The 24,356-nt window shown below is 30.3% G+C and overlaps 2 protein-coding genes across 2 annotated transcripts; one reads left to right on the top strand and one right to left on the bottom strand.

Annotated features, from left to right (window-relative positions):
- Positions 1-1,338: 1,338 nt before the first annotated feature.
- LOC105203677 lies at positions 1,339-13,663 on the bottom strand. Its single transcript, XM_039452936.1, has 7 exons — positions 13,461-13,663; positions 11,251-12,211; positions 9,349-9,413; positions 8,116-9,126; positions 5,262-5,719; positions 5,080-5,140; positions 1,339-2,523 (listed from the first exon to the last, which is right to left on the bottom strand). The coding sequence occupies exons 1-7, from the start codon at positions 13,465-13,467 to the stop codon at positions 1,820-1,822; spliced, it is 3,267 nt and encodes a 1,088-aa protein (XP_039308870.1). The 5' UTR covers positions 13,468-13,663; the 3' UTR covers positions 1,339-1,819.
- A 5,264-nt stretch (positions 13,664-18,927) lies between these two features.
- Positions 18,928-23,578, top strand: LOC105203651 (DNA polymerase iota). The gene is made up of 2 exons (XM_011172513.3): positions 18,928-19,319; positions 19,405-23,578. Exon 2 carries the CDS (start codon positions 19,496-19,498, stop codon positions 21,227-21,229), a length of 1,734 nt encoding a protein of 577 aa, XP_011170815.1. The 5' UTR covers positions 18,928-19,319; positions 19,405-19,495; the 3' UTR covers positions 21,230-23,578.
- Positions 23,579-24,356: the final 778 nt, after the last annotated feature.

The following is a 24,356-nucleotide window of genomic DNA, read 5'->3' on the forward strand; positions in this document are numbered from 1 at the left end:
ATATTAATTTCACACTTAAATCGCCTTTGTGTATTATCTTAAATTTTAAAAAATTATGATTTTTTTATTTAAATTTAAATAATTTAGATTAATTGGAGTTTGATTACTCTTTTCTTAAGATAATTCGTATTTTAGTTTATTATTTTTATTATTTTGAACGTAGTCTTCATTCACACAAATTTTAAAACAAAATTCGTCGTGCGTTTATAAATTAATAAATCTATTATACATCGACATGTTTTATTCTCACTTTGTTAGAGTTTTATTATCGAAATTTTCGTACGAACTTATCATAAGATAAATATGTTCTTATCAAAATACTTCTCCCGCGCGATTAGATCCATCCGCGACAATGAATATTTTTCATGTCAAGCTTATTATATAAACGATTTTACGAGAGATGAAGTATCTACGAGAAGTGATATAACTTTATGATAAGTAAAAGTATATATAATTGTTACTTATCGTTAATAATATAATATTTATTAAATTCAGGCAATAGAATATAAAGACGACAGCTAACTTATGATGCATCGAATTCTAGGTACAATACAAAATCATAAAAACACCGTAATGACGTCCATAATTATGGCTTTAATTGTCGCTTATAAGTCAATGAATATTTGACACCATTGTGATATCATTGAGTAACAAATGAGTGACTATATAGCTAATTTTTTCTAAACATTACAGGCATTAAACATCTCAAGAACAAAATTAAATTTAATTATACTTAAAGTATACACACTTTGTTGTTACTGTATGCAAACTATATTATTTACATAATTTTAATTTAATTAATTATCGTCAAAAGAAGTCAAAAGGTATACTTCTATAAATCCTTTTTCAACTATCGGAAAGAAATTCTTTTTTAGCTCATTTTGAACAAATTACGCCAATTCAAAACGAACTTAAAAAATTAAATTCTTTTTTAATTTAAAAAGATCAATTATGTTATTTGGGAATATATTAACGATGTTAAAATGTTTTTTTAAATGTTTTTTTATTTTTTTTTGCAGATATTGTAAAATAAATATACATATACTCGTATTTAAATCTAGCAGATGTATCTAAAGATGTGAAAAGGTTTGGTAGTCGTGAAGAGGAGAAAGAAAATTTTTATTAATACGTGTTTACTTATTTCTTCAAATACATTTAATCTCTAGTGATATAATTAATTTATCATAACTTGTTGATATTAAGACTAATTATACAGAAAATAATTTGTGTATAGTATATGATATATATTTACTTTGCTACAAATTATTAAATAAGAAAAAGACAAGTTATATATAAATGAAGAAAAGGAAAGAGAGAGGAAAAAGAAGAAAAGAGAGTTTTTTTTTATTTCTATATCTAAGTCTTTTTATTTAAATTGAAAATAACAATTATATATTAGAAATATTAAAAAAGTTTGGACAATTTTTTAAATTATCTGATTTATTAAAATATCTTAACCAAATTGTCTAAACTTTTATAAATACAGCAGCGTAGTTTTAACAAATATGAAACTCGTTTCTCGTGCTTTATTATTTACGTAAGATCCCAGCTATTTTTATAGTCTTTCACGTTTGCCGACATTGCATATCAGAGTAGTTTTATTGGAGTAGGATCCCCAACTGTAGGCGAATATATTTCCTTTTACTCACTGATAATATGATCTACAGTCGCACTCGTAATTCTATTTTGTGAGACAATTACATGATCAATCGCCAGATACTATGTTGTGCAACCAGCTTCTTTTGGATTCAAGCACGTTCTGTGATTCTCGCTAAAATGTTAACCGCCCTGGCAAATTTCGGGGACCCAGTCTCCATTTTTACATAATATTCGACGCAACAACATTTTCGTTTCTTTTTATCGTTTTTGTTGAAAGTTTGAACTTACTTTGGCATGCACCTGGAACGCAGGCGCGTGACCAATTGTCGAAATGCCATCCTACACCGCAATCACGCAAGTCCCAATTACCGTTTACGCACTCGAGGTATTTCTGGCATTCCCAGTCGTGAGCTTTTCTTTCATTACCCAAGCAAACTCCAGGCTGTTCATCAAATTTGCAAGTAACTTTATTGCCATTTCTGCAAGACCGTGATGCAGCGTCGAAAATCTGGCCCGTCGGGCACTCACGCAGAGCCTTGAAACCATTCATGCACTCGTAGTATTTGTCGCATTGACATTCATGTGCTAGTAAATCGCCGTTCCTGGAGCAATCCCTGGGAGGGAGGGTGGGCGGCGGTGTCCAGGGGGGAGTTGGACTTGTGGTAGTCGTAGTTATTGAGCAATCCGAAATATCCCAATTGACGCAACCACGCCAATGTTTGCTAAAGTACAGGCCAGACGCACAAGCTCGCAATTGCTTCTGACCATTTACACACTCGTAGTACTGCGCGCAATTCGTTTCGTGGGCTAATAATGTCGGCGGGCAAGTGTCTTTCGCAGGACATTCATTCTGAGCAAGAGTATCCGGTAATTTACTTGCGTTGATCACGGTCCAAGATGCCAAAAAGGCGACTAAGATTATTCCTGTATCAAACAAAACATATTTTGATCAAAATTTCATCAGTTGCCATTGCAATTGTTAAAATATCAATTATTTCTATATAAATATTTATATAGAAATTATATTATATATAAATTTGAATTTACCAAGTTATTTACATATAATCCCGTTATGGTAAATATCTCTCGACAGTTTATTGCAACAGTATTTTTATTATAAAAACTTATAAATGCTCACCCTTCATCGTCGATCACCTATTGGATTCGTTGAAGAGAAGACAAATTTCGTGAAATATATATGAAAATATCCTGTGCACCTTACAAAATAGTCAGCTTAAATAACTGACTAAATTAGAGCGCGTCGGCTTTTATAGTCACCTTATCGCACGCTACAAGGACAGATTACCATATCTATTAAATCTATTATCTATTAAAGAATAGTGCCGTTTTGATTTTTTTTTTTTGGCATCTCAGATACAACAGTCATGTATACATACATATAAATGGTAAGAGTGAATTTTCACTTTATTTAAGGAAAGTGTAAAGCATTTACTCCGTAATTAGAGAGAATTTTCCACTCTTAAGGAATGAAGAATCACTCCAAGCGAGAGACACTTTAATCTAATGCTGAGTGAATAATTTTACTCTCCTGTAAGGAGTAAAATAAATTTAAGCAAATATTCCGTTCTGGTTGGAGTAAAGGAATTGCGTCGTCGATAACAATATGTTTTTAGTTATATATAAATTTTTTTGTACAAATATTTGAATATATCTTTCTTTGATTTCAATCTTTCGAGTTTTTAGATTTTAATTTTAATCACAGATCGAATAATACTTTTTGTATATCACATGATAACAAAATTCATATTAATAGCTTAGTCAGAAATGATAACATTGATAACGAAATCGACATTGATTCGACGTTAAAATCATCGAATCAATTAAAATATCGAATGTTACATCGATTTGATGTACCACTTTCTCATTTAGAAAATCATGAATATGAAGAGCAATATTATAAAAAAATATGAATTACATCACTTGAAAGAAAAAATAATTGTAAACGTTTGAATATTAGTTGAGAATATGTATAAGTTGTATCAGTAACCTTGACACGTGTACGATAAATGTGTATTCCAATAAAAGTGATATTTGTCAAAGAAAAATTAGCAGATTTAATTAGTGATTGTTATACTGATCGTGCTTATGTAGGACTCTAGTATCGACTTAATTGTTAGTAATGCTTATAATTTTATTTTTATATAGACTTTTCATAATTTTTTCTAAACATTACAAGCATTAAACATCTTGAGAAGAAAATTATTTTTAATTATACTTAAATATACACAATTTGTCGTCACTGAATGCGAATTATATTATTTATGCAATTTTAATTAAATTAATTATTATAAAAAAAATGTCAAAAAATATATTTTTATAAAATCCTTTTTCAACTTTTAGCTATCGGAAAGAAATTCTTTTTTAGTTCATTTTGAATAAATTAAAAAAGAAAATTCTAAAAGAACTCAAAAATGTGAATACTTTTTTAATTCAAAAAAATTACTTATGTTATTTGAGATTATATTACCGATATTAAAATTCTCATCTTTTAAACGTTTTTCCACTTTTTTATTTTTTTCTCAGATATTTGCATATTATAAAATAAATATAAAATATTTAAATCTGGATGTATTTAAAAAAGGATGAATGAAAGATGCGTAACGATCATAAAAAAAAAGAAGAAATTTTTATTGGTAATATGTTTTTACTTATTTCTTGAAATATGTTCAATCTCTAGTGATATAATTTATCAAAATTTGCTGATATTGAGAATAATTATACAGAAAATGGTTTGTGTGTTTTATATGACATATCTTTATTTTGCTGCAAATTATTAAGTAAAAAAAAATAAATAGTATATAATAAAGAAAGGAAAAGAGAGAAAGAAACAAACAAGAAGAAAGAGAGAGATTTTTTATCTCTATACCTAAGTCTTTTATTTAAATTGAAAATAACAATCATGTATTACAAATTTTAAGAATCAGAAATATTAAGAAAGTTTGGACAATGTTTTAAATTACTAGATTTATTAAAACATCCGAAATTGTCTAAACTTTTACGAATATAGCAGTATAGTTTTAGCAAATATGCAATTTGTTTCTTGTGCTCCTCGTTACTGTTAACTTCATTATATCTTTTTTGAAATCGATGGTTATCTACATAAAAGTCTCAGTTATTTTTACACTCTTTTACGTTTGCCGCGACATCGCATACCAGAGTAGCTTTATTGAAGTAGAATTCTTCCCAACTACCGGCATATATTTCCCTATTTCTATTTACGCACTAATAATATAATCTACAGTCGCACTCGTAATCCCATTTTGTGAAACAATTACATGAGGAATCGCCAGATACAAATGTTGTGCAGTCAGTTTCTTTCAGATTCAAGCACGTTCTGCAATTCTCGCTAAAATGTTGACCGTCGTGGCAATTTTTGGGGACTCTGTCTCAATTTCTTACATAATATTTCTTGCAACAACATGTTTCCTTTTATTGTTTCCGTTGCAATTTGGGACTTACTGCATCCGCCTGGAACGCAGATGAGTCTGACTGTCAAAATGTCATCCCTGATCGCACCATTCTATGATCCACATATCATTTTTGCACTCGTAGTATGTGTCGCATTTGCACTCATGAGGCCTTCTATTATGATCCAAACAATCTAGCAATCCAAGCAATCTAGGATAAAGCTAACAAGTAACTTTATTGCCATTTCTGCAAGACCTTGATGCAGCGTCGAAAATCTGGCCGTACGGGCACTCACGCAGAGCCTTGAAACCATTTATGCACTCGTAGTATTTGTCGCATTGACATTCATGTTTTACAAGATCGCCGTTTCTAATGCAATCACCAGGAGGAGCAGAGGTGGGCCGTGTCCAGGGAGGAGTTGGAGTTGTGCCAGTCGGATTGATTGAGCAATCCGAAATACTCCAGTTGACGCAACCACGCCAATTTTTGCTAAAGTACAAGCCAGACGCACAAGCTCGCAATTGCTTCTGACCATTTACACACTCGTAGTACTGCGCGCAATTCGTTTCGTGGGCTAATAATGTCGGCGGGCAAGTGTCTTTCGCAGGACATTCATTCTGAGCAAGAGTATCCGGTAATTTATTTGCGTTGATCACGGTCCATGATGCCAAGAAGGCGACTAAGATTATTCCTGTATCGAACACAAACTTTCCCGATCAAAATTTAGTTATTGCAGTTGTTAAAAAATCAATTATTTATATATAAATTCGGATTTATGAAGTTATTTACATATAATCTTGTTATGATAAATATCTCTCAATAATTTATTGCAACAGTATTTTTATGATAAAAATTTATAAATTCTCACCTTTCATTGCCTATCACTTATTCTGTTCGTTGAAGAGAAGACAAATTTCGTGAGATATATGTATATGAAAATATTCTTTACACCTTATTAAATAGTCAGCTTAAATAACTGACTAAATTAGAGCGCATCGGCTTTTATAATCACCTTATCGCATGATACAAAGATATGTCCTTTTGACATGTCATTCATTCTTAAAGCAGTGATTTTTCACTCACTCTTGTTTGGAATGAAATTTTTACTACTAAAAGTGTAGAATGCAGATTGCCATATCTATGAAATCTATTATGTATTAAAAATCTTTTGGCATCTTAGATGCAACAGTTCGCGAATTTTCATAGTATATATATATATATATATATATATATATATATATATATATATGCGTGTGCGTGTGTGCGTGTGTGTGTGTGTGTGTCTGTACAAATACTCTAAATTTTTAGGAGTGAAATGTCACTTCTAGCGATCATGAAAGTTGCGCTAGTCCGGTAAGAATGAGTTTTAAGGTCAAAGAAGAAGTATTTCCTTCGAAAAGCATTCCCCCCGTAATTAGAATTTTTCATTTTTAGGAAGTGAAGAGTCACTTCAAGCGAGAGTCACTTTTCAATCTAATGCTGAGTAAATAATTTTACTTTCTTGAAAGAAGTGAAATAAATTCAGCTTAATATTCCGTTCTGGCTGGAGTTTCGACGTCAACGACAATGTGTTTTTAGTTATATATGAATTTTATTATACATATACAATTTGCATATATATTTCTTTGATTTTAATTTCTCCAGGACATAGATTTTAATTTTAATCCTAGATCGAATAATGCTTTTGTATGTCACATGATAACGTAATTCGCATTAACAGCCCAGTGAAAAATGATAACGAAATAGACGTTGATTCGATGTTGAAATTATCGAATCAGTATGGAATTTTATCGACTCGATGCATCACTTTCTCATTCAAAAAGTTATACGGATAAAAAACAACATTATCAAAAAATATGATTTACGTCAATTGAAAGATAAAATAATTATCTACAGTTGTAAACGTTTTGAGAATATGTCTAAATTGCATCAATACTCTTATATGTGTACAATAAATGTATATTCCCATAAAATTGTTATTTGTCAAAGAAAAATTTGCAGAATCAATTAGTAATGTAGGACTATAGTATCAACTTAATTGTCAGTAATGCTTATAATTTTATTTTTATATAAACTTTTCATAACTTTTTCTAAGCATTACAAGTATTAAACATCTAAAGAACAAAATTATTTTTAATTATATTTAAATATACACATTTTATTGCTATTAAATGCAAACTATATCGTTTATGCAACTTCAATTAAATTAATTATTGTTAAAAAAGAAGTCAAAAAATATATTTTTATAAAATCCTTTTTTAACTTTTAACTACCGGAAAGAAATTCTTTTTTAGTTCATTTTAAATAAATTAAAAAAAAAAAATTCTAAAAAAACTAAAAAATGTGAATTCTTTTTTAATTCAAAAGAATTAATTATGTTATTTGAGACTATATTACCGATATTAAAATGCTCATCTTTTAAACGTTTTTCCATTTTTTTAATTTTTTTCCCAGATATTTGCATATTATAAAATAAATATATAATATTTAAATCTGGATATATTTAAGAGAGGATGAATGGATGATTTGTGATTATCATAAAAAAGAAAAAGGAAATTTTTATTGGTTATATGTTTTTACTTATTTCTTGAAATATATTCAATCTCTAGTGATTCATCAAAATTTGCTGATATTGAGAATAATTATACAGAAAATAGTTTGTATGTGGTATATAACATATCTTTACTTTGCTGCAAATTATTAAGTAAGAAAAATAAATAGTATATAAGAGAGAAACAGAAAGAGAGAAAGAGAGGAAAAGACAGGAAAAGAGAGAGAAAAAAAGAGAGAGAAAGAACTTTTTTATCTCTATATCTAAGTCTTTTATTTCAATTTGAAATAACAATGATATGATATATTAGAAATATTAAGAAATATTAGAAATATTAAGAATTAGAAATATTAAGAAAGTTTAAACGATTTTTTAAATTATCCAATTTATTAAATATCTCAACGCAAAATTGTCTAAACTTCTACGAATACAACAGCATGGTTTTAGCAAGTATACATTTTGTTCCTTATACTCCTCGTTACTCTCAACTTCTTTATATCTTTTTTTAAATCTATGGTTATCTACATAATGTTAGTCCCAGGGATTTTTGCAGTCTCTTACGTTTGTCGCGACATCGCATGTAAGAGTAGCTTTATTGAAGTAGTATCCGCAATTGCAATTGCGTATTTCCCTTACATCATTTACACACTCGTAATACAAGCTACAATCGCACTGGTGCCTCCATATTTTGTTACAAGTTCTTTTGCAACCGCAAGGTGTGTAATCTGTGCAGTGAGCATCTCTTGGATTCATGCACGTTTTCGTACTGTTGCTATAATGTTGACCATCTTCGCAATTTCGTTCGATCCAGTCTTCATTTATGCATACAAAATATTTGTCGCAACAGCAATCATGGTTTTTTGTATCGCCGTCGACACATTCCGGGTTGCATTTACCTGGCACGCAGCCATTTGTTTCATTACTGAAGTGCGATCCCTCACCGCAAGTGTGCCAGATCCATTGACCGTTATCACATTCGTAGTATTCTTCGCAATGACAGTGATGAGGTTTTCTTTCCCTACCATAGCAATCTGGGTCAGGATATGGCTTACAATTCGGATCATTCTTATCGCCCGGTTTGCAACGAGACTCCCCAGGAACAAAGACTTCGCCATTCGGGCATTCACGCAGAGCTTTCTGGCCATTTTTGCACTCGTAGAATTTGTCACATTGACATTCATGTTTTACTAGAGTGCCATCTGGCTTGCCAGCGCAATCAGACGAAGGGTTTGGCCCAGGATCGGGGGTAGTTGTGGTGGTTGTGGTGGTTGTGGTAGTTGTGGTAGGATCCGGTTTCTCGCAATCCGAAATGTCCCAGTTGACGCAACCACGCCAATATGCGCTAAAGTACAGGCCGGCCGCACAAGAACGCAACTGCTTCTGGCCGCCTTTACACTCGTAGTACTTCGCGCAATCCGATTCGTGAGGTAATAATTTTGGCGGGCAAGTATCCTTCGTAGGACATTCTTCCTGAACCGCAAAAATTTCCGGTAATTCACTTGCGGTGATCACGGTCCAAGATGCCAAGAAGGCGACTAGGTGTATTCCTGTATCGAATAAAAAATATCCTAATCAAAATTTGGTCAGTTATGATTGCAACTGTTAAAATATCAATTATTTCTATATAAATATTTGCAGGCTTGGGTAGTAACTAATTAAAAAAATTAAAGGTTAAACAAAGAGTTAAAAAGTTAATAACTTTTAACTGAATTTAGTTAATTTTAAATGCGTTACTTTTTAACTTTAAGTAGTTATTTTTAAACATTAACTTTTTTCTACGTTGATTTGTTTATCTGTATAAATGACAGTATCATACATCGGTACCACCCACCCTCTGCATATGTAAAACGAATGTTTAGTGCAAGTGGTTTACTATTGGTACGAATATTAGTCAATGACTTACGAAGAAAGTTAACTGATTATTTTAAAATAATGCGCTTATTAAAGTTTAATAATTACTTTAATACTGATACATTTTTTTAATAGGATTATATTTTATCGTTATATCATATAAGATTATATTTTACATTATTTTACGTAAAGTCATATTTTTAATAATTTAATCGTAAAATATAAAAATTGTAAAATAATACATGTTTATATAAAAAACAATATTTTTTTCTTACTTCATATAAACTTAAATTATAAATAAAACTAAAATTTATTTGATAATTTATACTATAATTGTTTTGTTATTTAGAATAATGTAATTTTCAAAAATTACAATATTCGAATTTTATATAAATAATGATTTTCAAAATTAACTTTTATTTTAATTTAAATTAATTTAATCTTAACGTAACTTTAACTTAGTTAATTTTTTATTCACATAACTTTTAACGTAACTAAATTAATTTTTTGTGCCATCAACTTTAACGTAATTTAGTTTAAAAAAAATTATTAACTTACCCAACCTTGAATATTTGTATATAAATTGTATTATATATAAATTCGAATTTGCTAAGTTATTTACATATAATCTCGTTATGGTAAGTATCTCTCGATAGTTTACCGCAACAGTACTCTTATTATAAAAATTTATAAATACTCACCTTTCATCATCTATCACCTATTCTATTCGTTGAAGAGAAGACAAATTTCGTGAGATATATGTATATGAAAATATCCTTTACACCTTACTAAATAGTCAGATAAGTAACTGACGAAATTAAAGCGCATCGGCTTTTATAATCACCTTATCGCATGATACAAGGACAGATTATCATATCTAAACATTTCAAAAACAAAATTGTTTTTAATTATACTTACACATTTTATCGTTACTAAATGCGAACTGTATCATTAATGCAACTTTAATTAACTTAATTATTGTCAAAAAAAGTCAATAGATATATTTTTATGAAATTCTTGTTTAACTTGCTAGCTATCGGGAAAAAAATCTTGTTTAGTTCATTTTAAATAAATTAGAAAAAGAATTTTTTTTAAATCAAGAAAGTAAATTGTTTTTTGATTTTAAAAGATTAATTATTTTATTTGAGACTATATAAACGATATTAAAATCCTCCTTTAAATGCTTTTCCATTTTTTATTTTTTTCTCAGATATTTGCATATTATAAAATATATATACATATATTTAAATCTGGTAGGTATATCTAAGAATTAATAAAGATAATGGTGGCCATAAAGAGGAGAGAGAAAATTTTGATTGATAACATGTTTTTACTTATTTCTCAAAATAGATTCAATCTCTAGTGATATAATTCATCATAATTTGCTGATATTGAGAGTAATTATACAGAAAATGGTTCGTGTGTGGTACATGACATATCTTTACTTTGCTGCAAATTATTAAATAAGAAAAACAAATAATATATAATAGAGGAAAGGGAAAAAGAGAGAGAGAAAAAAACAAAAAAAGAGAGAGAGATTTTTTATTTCTATACCCAAGTCTTTTATTTAAATTGGAAATAATAATCATATATTAGAAACATTAAAAATCAGAAATATTAAGAAATATTGAGAAAGTTTTAACAATTTTTTAAATTACCAAATTAAAATATCTCAAAGCAAAATTGTCTAAACTTCTACGAATACAACAGCATAGTTTTAGCAAGTATACAATTTGTTCCTTGACTCTTCGTTACTCTCAACTTCTTTATATCTTTTTCGAAATCTATGGTTATCTACATAAAAATCCAGCTACGTTTACACTCTTGCTTGGCAAGAGGTACAAGGTTCACTGCTTGAAAACAGCTTAGCTTTGCTGAAGCAGTTATTGCAACCGCACTGATGTATTATCTTGTTACAATTTTTGCATTCCCAATACAAGTTAGGGTCACACTCGTGTCTCCATTTTGTAGTACAAATTTTCATACCCGGAGTTTTGCATTTGCAATGGCAACCATCATCTGTTGGTTTCACGCACCTACCGTCGATAAATTGTGTACCGGCCTCGCAATCTTTTTGGATCCACTTTTGATCTTTGCATATAAAATATTTGTCACAACAACAGTCATGATCCTTTGTTTCGTTTTCTTTGCAAACCGGTTGGCATTCGCCGCATACGCAGCCGTTTGTCTCATTACTGAAATGCCATCCTTTACCGCAATCACGCTCAATCCATTTATTATCACAACATTGGTAGAATTTTCGGCAACAACATTCATGAGGTTTTTTGTCATTTTCCGTGCATATACATGGGTTTGGCTCACATTCGTCCTTATTTGGCTTCTTTATGCCCGGTTTGCAACGAGATTCCTTAGGAATAAAGATTTCGCCGGCCGGGCATTCATGCAGAGCTTTCTGGCCACCTTTGCACTCGTAGAATTTGTCGCATTGACATTCATGTTCTACTCGAGTACCATCTGGCTTGCATTGGCACTCAGACGGATAGTCTGGCCCGGGACAATCTGCTTGTTGTATGCAATCCGAAATATCCTTGTTGACGCAGCCACGCCAACTTTTGCTAAAATACAGGCCGACAAAACAAGTTCGCAATATCTTCTGACCGTATTTACACTCGTAGTACTTCGAGCAATCCGATTCGTGGGATAATAATGTCGGCGGCGAAGTGTCTTTCGCAGGACATTCACTCTGAGCCTCAAAAAGATCCGGTAATTCACTTGCGGTGATCACGGTCCAAGATGCCAAGAAGGCGACTAGGTGTATTCCTGTATCGAACAAAAAATATCCCGATCAAAATTTAGTTATCATTGCAACTGTTGAAAAATCAATTATATATACAAGGTGTCTCATTTTGAAAAACCTCGATAATTCTTCAATTTCTTCAAGCATTTTCAGTAAAAATGTTTCAGACAAAAGTTGCATGGTTTCAAGGGGGGCATAAGATAGTGTCGTTAATTTAACCTTGAATAGTTGCTTGAAGGAAGTCACATGAAAAACACTTTCAACTTTTTAAATGGGACTACCTACTTTTTATTACATATTCTTGTAGCTTATCTCGAGACCTTTCCAAAACACTACTCGGAAAGTACTCAACAAAAATAAATTTTCTTGTTTTGGAAAAGTCTCAAAATAAGCTACAATAATATGCAATAAAAGATACAATATCAGAGTATCGGTATATCCCTAATTAAAGGGTATTGGTACTTCTCTAACATTCTATATTTTTTATTGCATTTTCTTGTAGTCGATTTTGAGAGTTTTCAAAACACTATAAATAAGTTTATTTTCGTTGAGTACTTTCCAAGTTGTGAGGCTTGAAAGCTACAATGTACTATAACTTCAAGCGTCATAACTCGGAAACTCCTTAACAAAAATAAACTTATTTATAGTGTTTTGAAAAACTCTCAAAATTGACTACAAGAAAATGCAATAAAAAATATAGAATGTTAGAGAAGTATCAATACCCTTTAATTAGGGATATACCGATACTCTGATATTGTATCTTTTATTGCATATTATTGTAGCTTATTTTGAGACTTTTCCAAAACACTACAAGAAAGTTTATTTTTGTTGAGTACTTTCCGAGTTGTGACGCTTGAAAGTTACAGTACACCGTAGCTTTCAAGCCTCACAACTCGGAAAGTACTCAACGAAAATAAACTTTCTTATAGTGTTTTGGAAAGATCTCAAGATAAGCTACAAGAATATGTAATAAAAAATAGCAGTCCTATTTAAAAAATTAAAAGTGTTCTTCACGTAACCTTCAAACAACTATTTAAGGTCAAATTAATAACACAATCTTATGACCCCCTTGAAACCATGCAACTTTTGTCTGAAACATTTTTACTAAAAATGCTTCGTTAAAGAATTATCGAGATGCGTTTTTTAAAATAGGACACTCTGTATATAAATTCGGATTTACGAAACTATTTACATATAATCCCGTTATGATAAAAGATCTCCCAATAATTTATTGCTACGGTATTTTTATCATAAAAATGTTTAAATGCTTACCCTTCATCGTCTATCGCCTGTTCTATTCGTACTTGAAGAGAAGACAAATTTTGTAAGATATATGAAAATATTCTTTACACCTTCCTAATTAGTCAGTTAAATACATAACTGAGTAAATTAAAGCGCGTCGGCTTTTATAATAGCCTTATCACAGGACAAGACAGGTTATCACATCAAAAATTCTGTATTTATCTGAAAAAAGTGCATATTTAATCAATAATCGTATCTCTCAAAATTTATTATTTTCCCTAATACTGAGTGGTTCCCCCGCTGTGCTTCCTTCTTGAGTTACTGTCATCGCGGAGATCGCGTTTTGACAATCACGTGTATCAAGGATTAATGTGTGAGTATAATTTAATCATGATAAATTTAATGTTTTTATATTAGGACATCGTTTATTTCAACAGTGGCTTTTAGTTAATTGTGTAAAATTTGAAAAAGACAGAATAAATTATTGTAAAAATCATCAAAAAAAGTCATCATATTATTATTATTACATACAAAAATATTTATTATCCAGTTATAATAATTAATGTAACACATACAAAAATATAATAAATATATCATACTTCGAGTTTAGAATCTTTTGATAAAAATGATAGTTGAGTTTTCAATTTAAGATATTAATTTTTAACAAAGTGTAAAATGTAAATGGCTGGCCATAATATCGCTTCCTCTTTTACAATAGATATACATGTGCTTATAACATTTACAAATTTATTGTTGTATTCTTTTAGTTTTGTAAAATTATTATTATTTTATTAAAAGAAAATAAAATTATTTTAATATTTTATATCATATTTTCCATTTATATTCCTACACATCACTATACACATCAATATTAGTGTGTTTTAAATAATAAAATTCACTATAATTTTTGTACAGTTTGTTAAAAACTTGTGAATCTATGAGGCTATTAATGTCCAGAAAATACATATAATTGTTACAGTCTTGGAAAGATATATTTTTCTGTGAAGACCGAAAGAGAGGGACAGAGAGAAAAAGAGAGAAAGAGTTACAATTATCAGAGAAAAGAACTTGCATCTGCATTTATATTTAGCCATATATAATGAAAAATTTCTGTAAAAATAATTAGTTGTAAATTAATAAATTTTAAGTAGTAAGGAAAAGTGTAAAAAAAATAAAAAAATAATTTTTTTATCACTATTAATTTTTTTTATATTTTCCTCCACTACTTATCCTTTTTTATTGAAAATTTTTATTTTTTTTTTATAAGCAAAATTTTTCCACTAGAACATTTTCTCTATTACCTGTAGTTTCGACGATATACGCTTCGAAAAAAGAAAACCGGTTTTCTTTAAAGGAATGTTTCATCTTCTAAAAGTGGCATTGGGCACGTATAAAAAAAAATACGTCTCCCTTATTTTTATCTGTACTATAACATATTAAAGGATCGTCAAAATCGAAGGAAAACACTTTCGTAGCGCATGGACGAATGCACGCATACCATGCGTGTAAAGACGTTTTTAATTATTTTTGGAAAATAGGAACGTCGAAACATAACTTTCTCATACATCATTAAATTTGCAATAAAATAAGCTTTATTTTGCTTATAAAAAAATAAAAAATTTAAAAAAAAAAGTAAGTAAGGGGAAATAGTGTGAAAAAATTAAAAAAAATTATTTATCATTTTTTATCACTGTTATAAAGTACTCTTCAAATCATTTAACTAGATTAATTTTAATTAGAACATTTTTTTCTATCTCCTATAGTTTTGACGATATACACTTCAAAAGAAAAACATCGATCTTTTTAAAGGGGTGTTTGCCCCCTAAAAGTGAGTATGGGCACGTATAAAAAAAAAAAAAAACATATGTCCCTTATTTTGATCTGTACTATAACATATTAAAGGTTCGTTAAAATCGGAAGGGAACACTTCTGTCCTTTTTCTTATAAGTCCCCTCATAAAATACATTTTCCTCTTTCTCTTTCGATATATTTTGTAGGAAAGAAATGAAGAAAAAGATCGGTTTTAATTACAAACAAATTAATAAAGACTTTGCGCATTATTTCACACGTGTCAATAACACTGCATAAAATAGCCCATAGTTTGATTCATAAATACTCTGCGTTCTTCGTGAAAATTGTTCGATTTCTATTAAATCGTTTTACAAGCTTATTCTTAATAGTATAAAGATTGCAAAATATGTTAAACAAATTGATCTTTATCTGGCCCGTCAAATTAAAATATTTTTTAAAAATTTAAAGTACTGATAAATAAATTTTATTGCATCACGAGACATGACTTACATTTATTATAGATAAAAAAAATAATTTTTGAATATGCGAATAAAAAATGGATTATAATTCTCGATTAGATAACAATTCAACAAAATAATTTTTTATTAAAATATTTTATCTTTTTGCGGTACAAGCAAACGCAAGAAACACATAACGTGGAGTAACTCGTAATTTAATCGGTGCACCGAGAGGTTTGTTAAAACAGGAAGATTAATAGCATTGTATAGGTACAATCATGATTTATATCACAAAACTTTTTAACGTAAATGTAAGCTTGTAAGTAATTTTTAATTTAGCTATTTATTTACTTTTATTCTGATATGGTGGAGATAAAAGTAGCATCTTGAAACAAGCACCGCGCTTTTTATGAATGAAATTACAAAAATAAAATTATTACCACCATAAATAACTTTTTATCAAATTTATATATGAATAACGGTGCTAGGTCCGGTTGATTTTGGATATAATCTTATCAATTAAAACCTTGAAATTTTAAGACCGGCGTTATCTCAATTGGTCAATGTTTGCATTATTGAAATATATAATTCGCATTGATACAATATACGATATCAAAAAATTTAAAGAATTAATTGCTTAAAAAGTTTATTGCTTTAGAATTAGTTAAGAAAATAAAATACAATCTCTGTTTTAAAACTTTTATTCCACTGTAATATTTTTTACTAGATCATTTATTGTTACATTAGATTCTACATTGCAGCAAACTTTTACCGTATTTGTTCAACAACCATTGTAATTATTATTACAAAGCTATTATTATTTAAGTTTTGTTCCTTTAATTTACATTGTGCTCTTCACATGAATTAATCGTGATAGGATTCTGAACCGCGTTAATAAAAAGAGGGTCGGTCTGCGACTCGCTTCTCTTACATAGGCGCGAGTCGCGACCGCGCCTCTAGATAATCATGATTAATCATAATTAATTCATTTTTTTTCGTTTTCTTTTATTTTCCTAAATATGCAGAGTTCAAAGATTACAGCTTTTGTTTGCATAGAACCGAAGGATACCATAGATTTTCAACAAGCCGGAGTCAAATTGCATATCGAAAACCACTGATTAGGATTTCAAACTAATCCAGGTTTAACATGTAAAATTTATACAGAAAAGATCTTTGTATTTAGTTTATTTCTCTTCTTTCTCTAAATACGTTCTCTATAATACATTCCTCTGGAACTGATAATTCTATTTATATCTAATAATAAGATAGTAGTATACTTGAAACGGACTTAACTATAAAAATGACTATGAATAGTATTGACCTTAATCTTCAGTATCTTATACCTATAATCGCTGCTAATGTTTTTCCGTATCTCATAATCGATATTTGAATCTCGTTTTAGCACAAAGTTCAATTTCTATCGTATATCTATACAATCAATTGACGTACGACTGTGTTCTTTGATCAAGTACAATAGATCAAAGGTACACATGCGACAAATTCGGTGATGTTATAAAAATTGTTCTGAAATTAATGATGTAATTATGAAAGCTATAATTACATGCAAAAATAAAAATAAAAATTTATTTATATAAAAATATGCTTAATAAAATATTAATAAGTAGTTTTTACAATAAAACCAATACAGTACTAATAAAAATTATAAAAATAGGAACAAATAATAAACTTTTATTTACATTAAATATATTTCTATACAAATTATTTTAAAATTTATTTAAAAAAAAAATGGCTTAAAAAATTATGAGATTATACATTTAATTTTTCAAATTTTAATGATTTTTTTTAATAATATAATGTCATTACGCCATCAAAATCATTTTAACAACAATTGTCAACACATCATTAACAAATACCCCATATTCTATTTAATAAGATAATTAACAATAATTTAATTTATTGACAAAATTTATTAGACATTTCAAAAAATTATTTTTTATATATTTAAATTCTTTTTAGATTTAAAAAGCTTATTTGTATTATTACTTAATTCTTTTTAAATTATAATACATTTTTTGTTTTTTTTTTGCTTATAATTTGTATAGCAATATGTTTAATGTAAATAGAAGTTTAGATTGTATTAATTTTTAATTTTTATTAGTAGCTGTGTTGCTTTTACTGTAAAAACTACAAATTTATTTATTGTTAAACGCGTTTTCTAAATTTTATTTAATATAATAATTTACTAATACGTACGAAACACACACAGGCATACATATCAGGCTTATTTAAATCCTTAATTGTTTTTCCTTGTTTCTTTTATTGAAAAAAAAACAAAAAGGAATAAAAGTTCAAATTTTTGTTATTACATAAAAACATTATTTAATTTTATCCGTTTTATCAATTAATTATTATTATTATTAAAAAAGGCTTTACGGTTAAGAACTGGAGATAAGAATTTCTTAATTTGATGAATTTTAGATTTAATACAATTTTGATACAATCAAGTTATCGTATAAAAACAGATAATACTTTATTTATAAAATAAATTTCGGCAAATATATATACAATATATATGTATTGTATACTTTCTTGTTTTCAAAAATATATGTAAAATATCTTATAAATTATATTTTTTCATACAGCACAGAACTTGCAGCAACATTGTTACAACATTGCAATAACATTTCTGTAATCTTTTATTTGCAGAAATATTGTTCCAACATTGCAACGTTGTAACAATGTTGCTGCAATTTCTGTGATATTTTTTTATATAAATTTATATAAAAAATAGCTAATAAATAAAAAAATATTGTAATATATAAAATTATTTTTCAATGAAAAAAACTTTATATTTTAATATTTTTATTAGCAAATTTAAATTATTTTTTTGCTGAAACAAATGCAAATCTCTTTTATTGTATTAATGGGTGCATTCAGATGCGCGACCGCTTATTAAACGGCTAAGTAGCAATTGAAGATGATTGGTTGGATTTAAAGATAAAAACCAATCACATTCAACTGCTACTTAGCCGTTCAGTAAGCAATTGTAGTACTGAATACATCCAATAAGAAGACATAGTTTCATAGGGATAAAATTATTCCCTATGAAAAATGCTTTTCTATTGGTTCGCTGTAACCTTACCGGAACGCCATAATACTAAACATCGGACATAAGAGTAAATTCTTCGTGATTCTCCACGAGAAGTCTCTGATGGTATCTTTTATCACAATCTCCATTACTAAATGAATACGACCATCTTATATCTCCAACACTTGGTTGGTCCGCGCAAAAATCCTGGAATTTCTCGTATACATCATCTGTATCTATGACAATTTAAAAACATGGCTACCATGTGAAGATTAATTGGTTGGTTTGCACGCTGTAAACAAGTTTCTATCTCTCTAGTTTGTCATGAGAGCACTGTTTTGCGTTGCCGATTGCACGAATCGCCAATTGACAGAAACGTGCCCCATATCCTGAAGCTAGATCGAGAGTCCACCGAAAGCGCCAAAACAACTTTCGGGAGTGAAAGCCCCTACGCGAACTGACAGTAGCACAGCAGATTTTGTTTCCCACGAGCGACTGATATCTGTGGCCTTCATTCTATTATCTGGAAATATTCTCCTCTTGCTGCGAAACCGAAGTGCATTGCAAATTTGTATAGAAATTCTCCCAAAAGTAAAACATTCTTAGTCTAACCGCTCCAAAATCGCTTATCAACTATATATGTATACATGTATATATATATGTATCTTTATTACAGATGCAATTAAGGAAGCTCTGAGAAGTGGAACGTGAGAATTTTATGTGTGATCTGTATCATTTATGAAGATACTGCTCTGTAACAAACATCCATGGATACTGCATGTTTTGATACCATTATGCGTCATCCAAAAACCATCATTCATTTGGATGTTGACTGTTTCTACGCTCAAGTGGAAATGATTAATCATCCCGAATTGGAGGGAAAGCCGTTAGGGGTTCAGCAAAAAAACATAGTGGTCACCAGCAACTATCTGGCGAGAGAATATGGAATAAAAAAATGTATGTCGGTGCAAGAAGCTTTGCGGTTATGTCCGGAGCTGGCATTGGTAAATGGAGAAGATTTAACAAACTATCGTAACTATTCGACCAAGATAACTGAAATTCTGCACCAGTTTACGCCATTAGTGGAAAGATTAGGTTTTGACGACAATTTTCTCGATGTTACGTCAATAGTGGAAAAACAGCTTAAATCTCAAAATGATACGGAACTTGACATGAGTAACTCGAGTATAGAATTTGAAGATTTAAAAGAAGTGAGCAAAATATTTGGCCCCTTGGAAGAGGAGTGTCCATGTGGCTGTCATACACGCCTGATGATCGGCTCGAAAATAGCAGCTGAGATAAGGAATCGCATATACGAAGAATTGCACCTTACTTGCAGCGCTGGAATAGCACATAATAAACTTCTGGCCAAATTGGCAGGATCATTAAACAAGCCAAATCAACAGACATTAATCTTTCCATGCAGTGGTCCAATGTTACTCTCCACGATAGGTTCAGTGTCAAAGATACCTGGTGTTGGACAAAAGACTACAGAATTATTGTTATCGAATAATATAAGGACAGTTGACGATTTACGCAGATTACCTTTAGAAAATCTGGAATTAAAAATTGGCGTGGATCTAGCGAGAAGATTGAAGGACAATGCTGAAGGAATTGATGACACAGTAGTAAAACCATCTGGAAAGAAACAATCCATAGGTCTGGAAGATGGATTCAAAAGCGTTTCGCTGGTAGCTGAGGTAGAATCGCGATTAGGTGCACTATTAAGAAGATTAACCGAATTAGCAATGGAGGATGGTAGAATTCCCATTGCTATGAGAATAACAGTGAGAAAGCATGACTTGAACAAACCCACTTCGGGTAAGAGGGAAACTAGACAATGCGCGTTGCCGAAACATCTCTTACCGTCCACGAGAAACGGCATGTACGATCACAGTAAAATGTTGACACTCGCCATGAAGCTATTCCATCGAATAGTCGACGTCTCCAAACCGTTTCACTTGACACTTTTGGGAGTTGCATTCACGAAGTTCGAGGAGAGATCATATGGCAGGAGTAGTATCGCACCTTTCTTGTGCAAACAGGTCGCCGTCCATTCCGTTTTAGACATCAGCTCCGAAGAAGGTATTTCCGAAGCAAATCAGGGATCGCCGATGAGTATTAATCAAGACAGCAACGACAGCTCAGATCAATCGGCGATGAGCTTGACGAGTACTGCTGCGTCGAGTCTTTCGTGCTCACCAATCTCGAAATTGTGCGTGACAAGTCAGAATGCAGAGGACGACTTGCAAAACGAGACAGAACCACTACCGAAGAAAACTAAATTGGAAGTGTGGCTGAGAGGTCCTCGAGAATCGCCGAGTAACGAAATGGCTGGTCTAAGACTAAGCCCTTCATCACCAATGCAATTATCACCTACGGTAGACCCTACAGTTTTCAAAACTTTGTCCGTTGAGAGGAGAGAGGTTACTCGTTCTTGGCCCACAACCAGCAAACCAAAACCAAACAATATACTTAAATATTTCATAGCCAATAAGTGACGGAGCTCTGTGAGCTAGTATTTGAATGTCGCGTTTACATATGCACTTGAATCGACAATGTTAAATGGCAGCACCGTATGATATTATACAGAATTCTTTATTTTTAATATTTTGAATGCCAAATTTTAAAGTACAAAAAACTTGTTATGACAAATTATCCAGGTTTTTTTTTCTAAACTAACAAATTGAAAAGCCTCACAGTGTCCATATATTTACAGGGAATACATTTAAAATGTCTATATATTTATAGTGTTCATATATATACAGGGAATACATCTAAAGTTTTGTTTTAATAAAAGCAGAAGAGAACAGTATTAATAAATGTTAATTTTTTAATCTGGATATATTGTGCAAGGACACTTGCAATACTTTCTTTGAATTGATTTTGAAAACAAACGTTTTGAAAGCTTGAATAACTAATGTTTATGTCACTTTTTTTTATTTTATTGCTGTAAATTGATGTCCTAAAATTTTGATGTACAACCAAGAATCATTCTGCATAAATTTCTCTTCTGTGCCTTTATTGCGTACATGTTTTAATTGTTTAATTAAAGTGCATTTGCAGATTTTTGTGAACGAAAGAGAGTGCGTTTGTACGCGCGCGCATGTGTTTATGTGTGTGTATCCGTGTTCAATTGCATTTAATATATTGTTCTAGTTTTATATAACATAGTGCGACGAAAGTCATAGTTTTATATTGATCCATATCATTTTTACATTATTTTTGACAGCAGAAATTAAAAATATTGTAACAATCTTTTATTATAATTATTTTTCAGTGTTATATTATCAGTAACATATTTCTAAAAAGAGTTATGTACTAATTCATAATACAATTTAATTTTGTTGTAATTTAAAAAGAACCTTTCAGGAAGACAATTACTTTGAAAATTTTAGTTTTTCAGTTATATATTTATCATTGATGCTGTCGCCTTTACTAAAATGCAATATGAGTATTGATTTACTGTAACGCATATGATTTTTATATAGATACAATACATGTATTAAGAGCAGTCTGTTTTTAATTGAACAAAATTATAAAAAGAATATAATTACCTATTATAGTTTATATGACAAAAGTTGACAAGCACATTAAACAAGTAAGAAGCGTGTCAAGCGTATTAAACAAATATACACCTATCGTGTTATAAGTAATTGAAATAAGGTGCTGACATTCGATGTTGTAATCCTTGATGGATAAGTAATTATAATTTAACGTCCTGAGAAATTCTATTTTTAGTACTGTTAAATTAAGGATCAAAAACGGTATAATTACAGTATATTGAATTTTGTTTGCTACAGACACACGCGTGTGAAAGAAGATCTCATGTCAGTTGTCACATTTTTATTGTTATAAATGAAAGTTAGAGATCTTCGTGTGTCTGTGGCATCGAAATTTGAATTCACAGTTGGTGAAACTTCTCGATCTCTGTGTAATATACACGTGGAATATCAGGCGACAAAATGTTTCGAAAATAATACTCGATTATTCCCGTCAGAACCAGCCACTGGCGTGGAGCTTTTTTTCATTGAGAAATATAGTATATAAATATATATGTAATTACTCGAGAGACATATACTAGACAATCATAAAGTTTTAATGCCACTTCTCAATATGGCACACGAGATTAATTATTATATGTATATATTATATGTACATATATATGTATATTTATATATATGTATGTATATATGTATATATACACACATATACATATGTGCATGTATATATGTATATTTCATGACGTGTATGTATGTATGTCATGAAGCACACCATCCATTGCTAGCTGTGTGACACAGGATTGTCACGCGCGAGTTACGATTTTACTTTTTACAGATACTTAAAGGACATTTGTCGCATATGGGTGGGGGAGTTCACAGGTGATAAATTGAAACAATGTAGCTTTTGTATTTGCGGAACATAGAATATTCACTAAGATTGCTTACGTTGTGTAAGAAAAAAGAGAAAGGAAATGTGGGAGAGAGATGAAGCGATATAGCATCCAGCGCTCGATCAAGGCTCTGCCGAGTGTTTCTATTTTTTATTTATTTTTATCATTACAACATAAGCGAAATGGTGTTTTTATTTTTAATTTCTGGTTGTGAGTACCTATATTTTATACGGACTTCGTTTAGACGGGAATACGCGGCGTTGCGAAACACCGTTCACGGGTCAACGTCGAGGTCGAGATCAAACGCAGAAACGCGCTTGAAATAACAATGCGTCGGATATCGACGCGAAAATGTTTCAGTTTCAGCGCGACCTAGGCGGCTTTGACTTTATGGCAACGCGCAGCACGCGTTACTTCCGATTTATTTCAATAAAATAGAAAAAAACTTGAAATGCAACATTGTTGCGTCTATTGATTGTGCGACCTATCCCCAATTTATTTTCTTGTATTAATTAAGAATATGTTGATATATTTATACATTTCATGCAAGAAGAATGTAACATTTTTCAATTTCTCATTTAAACACCTATAATAAACGAAATTTATAAGAATATATCTGTTGTAAATCTGTAGTTTAAATTTATGTTTATTTTAATCGCAAGAGAACGAAAATTACATAAAATATAAAATCGCTCAAACGACATTATTCATAAAAATAAAAAAAAGATTTTTCAATATTATTTTCCAAGAATTTTCCATTTTATTTTCTTTCATCTTTTTTTCGATTTAGTAGTTCGCTAACATTTTTAAGAAAATGCGTAGATATCGGAGAAGCACACGCATTATCAAGTCACCGAACTCGGCCGACCGAAATGTATCAAGAGAGATACGAGCGCGAGTGCAAAGTGAATTTTACATATATCTGGCATGCTGCATATCGTTTGCCGATTGAATAGTCGATGTCGCGACGTGATTATACAAAATATAAAATTATCGCGAGAGATATAACACATTTCACTTATCATAAATTCGCGATCCCGAATAATGTCATCGCGCAAGTTTTTTTTGTATAAACAAAACGCAATCTTCAAAAATATTGTTTTATTGCATGTCATATAATACTCATTTGTTTTTTTACATTTTATTATAGGTGTTAATGAATACGTGTAATCTAAACATGTGTATCATGTATTTCTTTAACAAATTCGTTATTTGTATTTTTATCACAATCACAT

Source organism: Solenopsis invicta, chromosome 1 (assembly GCF_016802725.1).
Source record: "Solenopsis invicta isolate M01_SB chromosome 1, UNIL_Sinv_3.0, whole genome shotgun sequence".
Classification (NCBI taxonomy): Eukaryota; Metazoa; Arthropoda; class Insecta; order Hymenoptera; family Formicidae; genus Solenopsis; species Solenopsis invicta.

What these genes read in the sequence shown, in the direction of transcription:
- LOC105203677 (XM_039452936.1), bottom strand. An exon ending in ACCTCTTGCCAAGCAAGAGT is followed by an intron (nt 9,414 to 11,250) that starts GTAAACGTAGCT and finishes TTACATATGCAG; the next exon opens with AGGGTGGGTGGTACCGATGT. An exon ending in AGACTGCAAAAATCCCTGGG is followed by an intron (nt 5,720 to 8,115) that starts ACTAACATTATG and finishes TGTTCGATACAG; the next exon opens with GAATAATCTTAGTCGCCTTC.
- LOC105203651 (XM_011172513.3), top strand. Translation starts at nt 19,496, where the DNA reads ATGGATACTGCATGTTTTGATACCATTATGCGTCATCCAAAAACCATC.